An 11,557-nucleotide genomic window follows, 5' to 3' on the forward strand; every position below is an offset into this window, starting at 1 on the left:
AAGTGGTTGTTCTCCAGATTTCTTGGCACAACTTGGTGAGCACATCCAGGGCAACATCTGTTATCTGAAATACTTCAATTGGTATACCATCTGTTCCTGAGAGGCAAAATTTTATTGCTATCACTTTGTTGAATTCTTTATGGTGGTGTTGCTGGTTACTTTGATCTATTCTCCTCTCTGTGGCACCACAGTAAGGACTTCCCTCTATTTTGTGCAGTGCTGTTTTCACAAACTCCCTTAATTTGTTTTTCTAAGAATATCTTGATCTCTCCATCATATTGGATGGACAATTTTACTGGTTGACAGTTGCGCTGAGTGATAAATGTCATTCCACTGCTTCTTGCTCATGATTTCTGTGAGAAATCGGCACTTAATCTTATTTGCTCTCCCTTATAGGTCACTCTTCATTTCTCCCTAGCTGCTTTCAGAATTCTCTTCTTATCTTTGATTCTGGCAAAGTTGGCTATGATATGCCTTGGTGTTATTCTTTTGGGGCCTATTCTATTTGGGGTTCGCTCAGGTTATTGTATTTATATTTTCTCATTCTTATTAAGCCTGAAAGGTTTTCTTCCAATAACTCTTTCACAACATTCTTGGTGCCTTTTATTGCTTCTTCCTGCTTTCTGATTCCAATTATGAACATGTTATTCCTCTTGATGGTATCCCACATTATTCTTAGGCTTTCTTCTTTTTCCTTCCTTTTTGATTCTGCTTTTTGTTGTAACAGATCACTTCTGAGAGCTCTATATTCTATTTCACTGGTTCTGAGTTCCATCTCTTCAACTATGCTCATATGTCCCTGCAAAATGTTGACTATATCTGAGACACTGGTCCTCATATTCTGGATTACAGTTTCTTATTTTTCCAAAGTTTCTAATGCCTCATTTACGTTGTCTGTATTGTCTTTGATTGTTTTTATAAGTTCCTCTTGGCTTTTGCTTTTAGAATCCTGTAATTCTTCATTTTTCTTTCACCCACTGAAAATGTTCAAACATTATTCTTTTGAATTCTGTGTCAGAAAGTTCCATCAGACTCTCTAGCTGCAGGAAATTCCTTGAATCTTTGTTTTGATGGGGTAATATTTTGTTTTGGTTTTGTATAGTTTGTAAGGTAGCCTGCTTCTTCTGTGTCATTGCTGTGGTAGAGTTTTTCTTGCCTAGGTCCCTAGAAAAACCTTGGTCTGATAACATTGGCTTGGGAGATGACTGCTCCAGAGAAGGAAAGGGAAGCTTAACCTGCCTGAATTTCTGATCCCTGGACTCAAAGGGAGACTTGCTTCACAGGGGAGCTTATTATGATAGTAAGGAAGGGGAGGACAACTCACCCTGCCTGTAGTTCTTTCTTTCTGGTCCTGGGAAAAATTATCTGGGACTAGGGGTGAGGGGCAACTGCTTATATTCCTTTCTCTCTGGTCCTACAACTAAGTTCTCTGGGGTGGATGGCTTGTTTTCTGCCCTCTCTCCTGAAGTCTGTTGTCCTTCTTGGTTTGTAGAATAGTGCAGCTAGATTCCCTGACTCTCTTCACCACTCTGTCTGACAGTTCAGGAGGAAGGACTTTGTCTCAAACCTTCTGCTCTAGGACTGTATTCCTGTAGCTACTGATTGCTGGAGGTTTTGAGTTCATGTGAACAGCTGGCAAAGCAGGATGATGTCTCATGCAAAAGCAATGTCTTGGCTGGATCCTGAATGTTGGTGTTAGCCCTCACCCCCAGCGTGGCCCAAGGGTAGCAGGCTGGAGGGTTTACAATGAAACAGGATCAGAAAGGATTTGCTCTACCTCTGCTGGCTGTGGGTGGGGCTGGAGGTGCTAGAGGGTGATCAGGGATCAATGGTGTTATCACCTGTCAGGATGGTCAGTGAATGTATTCCCTTCTGGGCCGGCCAGCTGCCACTTCACAGCAGTGTCCAAAAGAGTCTTGACAAAACATTTAAAAAAAAATACTTGTGTTAACATATACAGGATTATTATTTTAAGTGAATAATTAATTTCTTAACCATAGTGTTGCTGTTGTTGTTATTGTTGTGCCACTGAACTGAGTAGGACTCAGAGTGACCTTATGAACAATAGACACGAATCCTGTCCTATCCTGTGCCATTTTCACACTTCCTGACACACTAGAGCCCATTACAGCAGTCACTGTGTCAATCTATCTGGTCAAAGATATCCTCTCCTTTGCCAACCTTCCACCCTTTCAAATATCATGTCCTTCTGAAAGGTATAGTCCCTCCTAGCAACATGCCCAAAGTAGATGAGATGAAGCCTCATCAACCTTGTCTCCAAAGCCAAAACATGGCTAGAACAGTACATAGATAGGGAACTGCCAGAAACTCAAGCAGGACCAAGAAGAGGTCACAGCACCAAGGCTATCACTGCTGATGTCAGATGGATTAAATCCTGGCCAAAAGTAAAGAATACCAAAAGAATATCTATTTCTGCTTTACTGACTATGCAAAGGCATTTGGCTGTGTGGATCATTACAAGTTGTGGCTGACAGTGAAAGGAATGGGGAGGGGGGGGTCCCAGAGCACTTAATTGTGTTCATGCAAAACCTATACCTGACCCAGGAGGTTGTTATGTGAACAGAGAAGGAAAACACTGCACAGTTTAAAATTAAAAAGGGAGTATGGCAGGGTAGTATTCTCTCTCCATGCCTATTCAATTTATATGCTGTATTCAAGAAGCTGGACTCTATGAATAGGAATGTGGGGATTGGATGAAGACTCATCAATAACCTGTGTTATACAGGTGACACAAACTTGCTGGCTGAAAGTGAGGAGGACTTGAAGCACTTGTTGCAGAAGATCAAGAAATGCAGCCTTATTATGGATTGCATCTCAATGTCAGAAAAACAAAGATCCTTATCACAGGACCTACAGGCAACATCATGATGGATGGAGAAGAGATTGAAACTGTCAACAACTTCATCTTACTTGGATCCGCAACTAATACCCTTAGCACCAGCAGTCAGGAAATAAGGAGACACATTGCACTTTGAAAGTCTATAGTTAGGAACCTCTCCAAATTATCGAGGAGTAATGATGTCAGTTTGAGGACTAAGATGCATCTGATTCAGGCCATAGTCTTTCCAATCACTTGCTATACATCTAAAAGCTGGACAATGAATAAGGACGACAGAAGAAGAATTGAAGCCTTTGAGCTGTGGTGCTGGAGAACAGCACTGAACAGCCAGCCACTGACTGTCAAAAGAACCATAATCAACACACTCTAATCCTTCAAATATTCAGGCAGAAAAAAAATAATAAAGTCCTCTCCAAGGAAGAAAAATCATGCTAGACTTGAAATATCTCAACTGTAGTATTTGGAAGCAGTAGTGGCATCCACTTCCTAAACACCATGCCTCTGGAAACTCTATGAACTTTGATAAGTGACGATAGTTATAGAAAGGCTTCATGCTTTTTGTTCATAGGGTTGCTATGAGTCATGCTTGACTCGACAGCAATCATCAACAACAACAACAGTGTTTAAAGATAGAACATAGTGGAGCAATAGGCTCAAAGTTATGAGGGAAAGAATTGGTGACTTTGTTGAGATGAAAAGAAGTTCAAGATGCACTGAAGGCACTGGCAAAAAATAAGGTCCCATATTATTTATGGAATTTATTGAATCAATTGATATATCCCAACAAATAGATGTAACCTTAGACAGGCTCACTAGACTATGCCAAGAAATTTGGAAGCGCCACTGACTGGAAGATAATGGTATTTGTTTCCATTCCCACCCCAAAAAAGTGATTCAATAAAATGTGGAAATTATTGAAAGATTTAATTAATATCACATGCAAGAAAACTGCTAGAAACTCAAGTTGGATTCAGAAGAAGCCATGTGGAAAGGAAGATATCACTGCTGGACTCAGCGATCTTGATTGAAAGCAGAGGATACTGGAAAGATGTTTACTTGTGTTTTATTGACTATAGAAAGGCATTTGATTGTGTGGATCATAACAAATTATGGTTAACACTGAGAAAAATGGATGTCCCAGAATACTTAATTGTGCTCATCCAAAACTTATACATAGACCAAGAAGGAGTTATCTGAACAGAACAAGGGAACCCTTACACTGTTTAAAATTAAGAAGTGTGAGTCATAGCTTTATCCTTTCACTATACCTATCCAACCTGTTTGAGAAGCTGAACCATATGAAGAAGACTGTGGCATCAGGATTGAAGGAAGACTTATCAACAACCTGCATTATGCAGATTACATAATCATGCTTGCTGAATGTGAACAGTATTTGAAACACTTGCTACAGATGATCAAAGACAACAGCCTCCAATATGGATTACATCTCAACATCAAGAAAACAAAAATCTTCACCACTAAACCAATAGGCAACATCATGGTAGATGGAGAGAAGAAATTGTCAACAATTTCATTTTACTTGGGTCCACAATCAATACTCATCATCACAGAAGTCAAGAAATCAAGAGGGCTACTTAGGGGAAATGTTCTGTCAAGGACCTCTTTAGAGTGCTAAAGAGCAAGGATGTGAGTTTAAAAACTTAGGTATGCTTCATCCAAGCTGTATGTTTCCAACTGCTTTATATGCATCAGAAATTTATACAATTAATAAGTATGGTAGAAGAACTGATGATTAAGAACTGTGGTGTTGGGGAAGAGTACTGAATTATCTCATGGACTGCCAAAAGAACAAGCACATCTGTCTTGGAGGAAGTGAAACCAAGGTGCTCCTTAGAGGCAAGGATAATGAAACTTTTGTCTCACATACTTTGGTCATGTTGCCAGAAGGGTCCAGTCCTTGGAAAAGGACATCATGCTAGGAAAGGTGGAAGGTCAGAGTAGGAGAGGAAGACCTTCAAGAAGATGAACTGACAGTGACCATAACTATGGGCTCAAGCATATCAGAGACCATGTGGATGGGCAGGATAGGGCAGGGGTCAGGTAAGCTGTTCAAAAGGTGCCTATGAATGGTATTCAGCTCACTGGCCCTAAAAACAACAACACTACACCAGAGGAAAATTCTTAACATTGTTATGTGCCATTGTGTCAACTCTGATTCATAGCAATCCTATGAACAATGGCTCTGAACTTTGTCCTATGCCAAGACAACCTCACCGTCTCTGACACATCCAACCCACTGTCACAGCCACTGTGCCAGTGCATCTTATCCAAGGTCTTCTCCTGTGCTGACCCTCTACCCTTCCAAGCATTATATCCTTCTCCAAATGCTGGTCTCTCCTGGCAACAAGCCCAAAGTATGTGAGACAGAGCTTCAAAATCCTTGCCTCCTAGGAGCAAATTGCTTTCACCCTCTCCAGGACACACCTGTTGATATAGCCTAGCAAATACATACATATTTCTTAAAATCAACATAATAGTCTAGTGAAGGAAAAGTGTAATGTGCAGGTCAGATATTTTCATTAGTTAAGCTAAAGTAGTGTATTTAAGACTGCAGGGGCTAATTTTTAGTTTAAGAAACCATGAGGATGGCACAGAATAGGCAAGATTCAGATCTGCTGTTCATAGTATCACTATGAATCATAGCTGACTCAACAGCATCTAATAACAATAACAACAATTCAGTCCTTAGGAAGTTGTGCTCAAATTCACCAAAGGCTCCATGGGGAAAAAACAGGCAGTCTCTTCCAATGTGTTTAACTAAGAAACTCAATGTAGGGTCAGAGATGAGTTGACAATGAGTGAGTGACTCGGTCATTACCTGCAATGTTGTTGTTAGGGGTCATCAAGTTGACTAAGATTCATAGTATGAACATAGATTCACTGTATGAACAAAAGATCAAAACCTTGCTCTGTCTTGCACCAACTTCACAATCTCCATGATGCTCAAGCCTACTGTTATAGTTACTGTGTTAGTTCACCTATATGAGTCTTCCTTTCTTTCACTGACCTACTTTTCCAAGCATGGTGTCTTCTTCCAAGGTCTGGCACTTCATATACATGTAAAATTTGAACAATGAATGAGGAAAACAGAAGTGATGGGAGAGATGTTGGCAAAGAATATGAAATATTTCATGGACCACCCAAAAAACCCCAACAAATCAGTCTTAGAGGAAGAACATCAAGGGTGCTCCTTAAATGCAAGGATGGTTAAGACTTTGTCTCACGCACTTTGGGCATGTTGTTAGGAGGGACCAGTCCCTGGAAAAGGACAGTATGCTAGGAAAAGCAGAGGGTCAATAGAGGAGATTGAGCCATTCAACAAGACAGAATGACACTGTGACCGCACAGGAGAATGAGGATGGTGCAGCCTAGAATCAGATGTGGTAGTCAGGGTTGCTACTGAGTTTCAGCTGACTCCATGGCACCTAACAACAACATAACAATCCAGGCCATTTGGTGAGAATTATAAAGACAATGCTAGAAAAGCTGCCTTAGGTAATCCATTGAGCTGCACCTAATGAACCATGATCCAGCAAGCACTGCCAGAGTCCAGTGGGTCAAGTCACGTGGCTGCCACCTCAGCCAAGGACGAAGGCCACATGGATGAGGGAGGCAGTGGAGAGTGTGCCCGTCGATGCAAGAGTGAACATACACAACAGTACAGAAGCCAAAGGGCAGCAGCCAAAGAGATAGGATGGGTGCACTGGAATCTTCTCAGTGTCTGAGTCTTCTCCTCCGTGTTGGCCTGGGTAATCTGACCCTGTACCACAATGGAATCTCACTTTGGTCCTACCTCTGGATATAAAGAGCCTGTGGAGTGGGAAACTCTCCCAGACTAAAGTAAGATTGGTACAACCCCCTGAAGAAGGAAATTGTGTGGTGACCAGGAGGAAGATTCATTAATAATTTGCATTATGCAGATGACACAACTCGCTCACTAAAAGTGAGGACATGGAAGATCAAGAATCATAGCCTTTCCTCTGGACTGCATCTCAATATCAAGAAAACAAAAAATCGTTACTACTTGACCAAGAGGTAGCATCATGACAGATGGAGAAAAGATTGAAATTGTCAATTATTTCATCTTACTTGGATTCACAGTCAACGTCCTTGGTACCAGCAGTCAATAAATCAAAAGACAAATTGCATTGGGGAAAAAAAGTCTTCTGTTAGTGACATATCTGGACTACTAAATAGCAGTGATGTCAGTTTAAAGACTAAAGTACACCTGACTCACACCATGGTCTTTACTTGCTATGCATCTTAAAGTTGGACAATTACTAATGATGAGATAAGAATTGATGCCTTTATGAACTCTGTAAGCAAACCAATAGAAAATAAAAATGACAGAATTGATGCCTTTGAGCTGTGATGTTGGAGAAGAGTACTGGATATCCCATGGACTGCCAAGAGAACAAATAGGTTTGTCCTGGGGAAGGGGAAACAAACTAGTATGCTTCTTGTAGTCAGGGAGAGTGAAACTCCATCTCACATACTCTGACCATGTTGTGAGGAGGTCCCAGTACTTGAAAAAGGACATCATGTAAGAGAAAAAGGCCCTCAACAACATGGATTAATACAGTGACTGTCACAATTGGCTTGAATGTGTTTGAGATAGTGAGGCTGGCACATGATAGGGCAAGGTTCAGAGCCGTTGTTCATAGGATCGCTATGTAGTCAACTTGATGGCACAAAACAACAAACAAATGGTCTAGAGTTGTTTTAAAAGAACAACTGGTGGCAAAGTCCCTAACCTGTTAGTCTGCTAACCGAAAGGTCAGTGACTCAAACCTACCAATAGCTCGAAGAGAGAACGTCTCGGGTCCCTGGGAGTCAGAAATAGCCTCCTAGCAGAGTTTAAGTTTGGGAGTCATTTCAGTCGTGTCGAGTGCACCTACTCCATGTCGGGAACCCAGCTTTTCACTCATTCATCCATCCTATGCAATTTCGCGCTGTCCTGCGTTTCCTCGCCTGACTGTCCCTCGGCCAAATTCCTTGTGCAAGGAAAGGACCAGCCCTCCTCAACTCACCTGTACGAGATGACCTGCAGCAAGAGCTGCTGCGAGAGTCCTCACTGAGCCAAGAGAGCCACGCTCCGCCCACAGACCTCATCACGTGACAAGATGCGCTGCTCCGCCTCCCACCACATATCTCGCTTCTGATTGGCCTACTCTGTTTTCTCATTTCCGGCCCGTGGTCCAAACAAAAGCCTGTCTTTCGCGAATCCCCTTCCTGGGAGGGGCTGACACCCACACCCAAAGAGAGCAAAACCGGCAGGAACTTGGCCTTCGGGTGGCGCACCCGGGTCACGGGGAGAGCCGAGCGGGGCCGACAAGAGCCGAACACTGCCGGAGAGCCTCCGAGGCGGCGGGCAGGGCCGGAAGCGGAGCCGAGCGTGGCCGGAAGGAGCCGAACCCGCCCGAAGTCAGCAGGGAGTTAGGGCCAGGCACTGCCCGAGTTATGGCGGCGGATTTGACGGCTGTGGCCAGAGGCGGGGACCTCGGGGGCTGCCCGGCCAGCGACAGCTTGAAGCTGTCCAAGTGCCCGGACGCAGCCCCGATCCGGCGGCGCACTTCATCGCTGTCACGGGATGCGGAACGCCGAGCCCACCAGTGGTGCCGGGAGTACCTGGGCGGAGCCTGGCGCCGGGTGCGGCCGGAGGAGCTGAGGGTGCACCCCGTGAGGTGGGGGATCAGGGGTCAGCGCCTGCTGCGCACGATCGAGGGCACGCCCAGGCCCTCCGGACACCCACTGTCCATGCTAGACCCGTGTGCGTGCGCCTGGGGAGGGCCACAGAAGGGACCTTTGGGACCTGTGACCTGGGAGGATGGCTGGGTCCGAGGGCAGCGAGAAGGGGCGGAGGACCCAGGCAGACAGGGGTCCAGGGCGCAAGGTCGCTGCAGCACCCGCAAGCTGAGCACGCTCCTGTGGACCTGCAGTGGTGGCCTCAGTAACCTGCTCTTCCGCTGCTCACTTCCCGACCACTTGCCCAGTCTTGGCACGGAACCCAGGGAGGTGCTACTTCGGCTGTACGGGGCCATCCTGCAGGTGAGGAGGGCGAGAGGGCAGCGGCCAGTGGCGCCAGGACCCTCACGTGGATGTGCTGCCCACTGCACAGGCTGTCCTCACCTGTGCTGGCCGCACTCTGCCCTCTGCTGTCACTCTTCCTTCAGGGTGTGGACTCCTTGGTCCTTGAAAGTGTGATGTTCGCCATCCTCGCTGAGCGATCACTGGGGCCCCAGCTCTATGGTGTCTTCCCTGAAGGCCGTCTGGAACAGTACATTCCAGTACGAGCTCCCTGACCTCCCTGAAGCATCTGCCCAGACCCTTCCCCTCCCTCCAGTCTATTTTCCCCTCCCTCAGCCCCAGGTAGGGAATTCAACCCCCCCACCAGACCCTGACCTCCCCCAGCCCCCATCCCATCCCCCTCCCTCCCCAGTCCCCTCATCACCCTGATAGGTTCCTGGGTGCAGAGTCGGACCCTGAAAACTCAGGAGCTTCGAGAGCCAGTGCTGTCAGCAGCCATTGCCACCAAGATGGCCCAGTTCCACGGCATGGAGATGCCTTTCACCAAAGAGCCTCGCTGGCTGTTTGGGACCATGGAGAGGTGAGCCAGCCCCAGGTCCCAGGGCTTTCTCATAGGCTCTGACTGACAGCCCACAGGGTAAGATTCCACCTGTTAGATGAATCAAAGCAAGACCCAGAAGCCAGGGCCTGGAGGTTAGGGAGGTGTGGAGTGCTTGGGGGCAGCAGAGGAAACAAACCCTATTCTCTGGGCTTCAGGTACCTCCAGCAGATCCAGGACCTGCCCCCTGCAGACCTCCCTCAGATGAACCTGCTGGACATTCACAACCTGAAGGAAGAGATGAGCAGCCTTAGGTGAGGTTTCCAGGTCCCCCTGAGATATGCCGAGGGTGACGCTCTGGGCTTGACCACCAGCTAGCTCTAGCTTTCTGGCCACTGTTAGTCAGAACCTTTGTCACCATTTTCCCACAGGAAGCTGCTGGACTCCACTCCATCACCAGTGGTCTTCTGCCACAATGACATCCAGGAAGGTAAAAAAGTGTATCTGCGTCTGCCTGACCCTGAGGTGAAGGCCAGAGGGCCCGAGAGTGACCAAAACCCACCGCATCCCCCTAGGAAACATCTTGCTGCTCTCAGAGCCAGAAAATGCAGACAGTCTCATGCTTGTGGACTTTGAGTACAGCAGTTACAATTACAGGTGCGGGCTGTTCCCAGGCTGTTCCCTGCCCTGCACCCCTGCTGCAGGCTGAGTGTCCTCCTCCCTTCCAGGGGCTTTGACATTGGGAACCATTTCTGCGAGTGGGTTTACGATTACACTCATGAGGAGTGGCCTTTCTACACAGCGAAGCCAGCAGACTACCCATCCAGGGCACAGCAGGTGTGGGGTGGGGAGGAAGGGGGAAGGGCACCAAGGGTGTTGATTGTAGGCTCACCGTGGCTGTTGATTTCAGCTCCACTTTATTCGCCATTACCTAGCAGAGGTGAAGCAAGGTGAGACTCCTTCCCACGAGGAACAGAGGAAGCAAGAAGATGACTTACTGGTGGAAGTCAACCGGTGAGGGATAAGGGCAGGGGAACAGAGGAGAAGGGAGCAGAGCAGAAGAAGTAGGGGGCAGATGGGTAAGAGGAGGAGGCGACAAGGAGCTGAGAAGGGCCAAAGAGAGGTGGGCAGAAGAGAAGAGAGAATGGGGTGCAAAGGAAAAGGATGCAGAGGAGAGGAGGGGGAGAAGAGAAGGGAGCAGAGGGGGCAAAGGAGAAGGAGCAGAGGAGACAGGAGCAGAGCAGAAGAGTGAGGAGCAGAGAAGGGAGCGAAGGGGTACAAAAGAGGAGTAGAGGGGAGAGTAGAGGAGTGAGGGGGAAAGGAGAGGGGTTCAGGAGAAGGGGCAGACATGAGGAGGGGCTGAGGAGCCACAAGAGTGGCCAGGGAGTGAGGAAGCAGTCTGGAGTTGGAGCCAGGACAAAGGTGCTAGGGCAGTAGGGAGGGGTTAGAGCAGCAGCCAGGGGATGCAGTTCCTACACTGGCGTTATTGCCCGCCCTTAGGTATGCACTGGCTTCTCACTTCTTCTGGGGTCTCTGGTCCATCCTCCAGGCGTCCATGTCCACCATCGAGTTTGGGTACTTGGTAAGTAAACCAGAAGATGGGTGTGTCAGGAGCGGCTGGAGTCGGGGGACAGAGCACCTTCCAAAACCTAGTGGCTGGTATGGTCTTTGAGGGCTGGAAGCTGGCCTGCACTGCTCACAGGGCATCCGTTCCTTCCTAGGAGTATGCTCAGTCTCGATTCCAGTTCTACTTCCAGCAAAAGAGGCAGCTGAGTAGTGTCCACCCCCAGCCCTGATCTCTGCCGGATTCCTCAGGGCCTCCAGGGCTGGACCTTGGAGGGCAGCCCAGACACCGGTGCTGAGCTCCACGGGGAGATGGCTGACCTGGTGTGTCCTTGTGCACAATGGCAGGAAGCCCTGGGCTGTGTACCTTCAGACAATAAACTTGTTCAAAAGTAAAAATCTCCTCTTCTTTCTGGGTAACCTGGCCTTGCTGCCAGGAGGCAGTAGGAAGTCCTTGTACAGTGACACACACACACACACACACCACACACACACACCCCTTGTCACAGTGACACACACATACACGTCCCCCCAGTCCCAGTCTCACA

General features: G+C 47.1%; 1 protein-coding gene across 1 annotated transcript; it reads left to right on the top strand.

The window, feature by feature from the left end:
* Positions 1-8,341: 8,341 nt before the first annotated feature.
* CHKB (choline kinase beta) lies at positions 8,342-11,242 on the top strand. Its single transcript, XM_006888098.1, has 11 exons — positions 8,342-8,565; positions 8,821-8,929; positions 9,055-9,168; positions 9,355-9,488; positions 9,665-9,760; positions 9,878-9,936; positions 10,022-10,103; positions 10,175-10,283; positions 10,357-10,460; positions 10,947-11,028; positions 11,168-11,242. Exons 1-11 carry the CDS (start codon positions 8,342-8,344, stop codon positions 11,240-11,242), a joined length of 1,188 nt encoding a protein of 395 aa, XP_006888160.1.
* Positions 11,243-11,557: the final 315 nt, after the last annotated feature.

Source organism: Elephantulus edwardii, unplaced genomic scaffold (genome assembly GCF_000299155.1).
Source record: "Elephantulus edwardii isolate Elephantulus edwardi_28Jun2011 unplaced genomic scaffold, EleEdw1.0 scaffold00064, whole genome shotgun sequence".
NCBI lineage: Eukaryota > Metazoa > Chordata > Mammalia > Macroscelidea > Macroscelididae > Elephantulus > Elephantulus edwardii.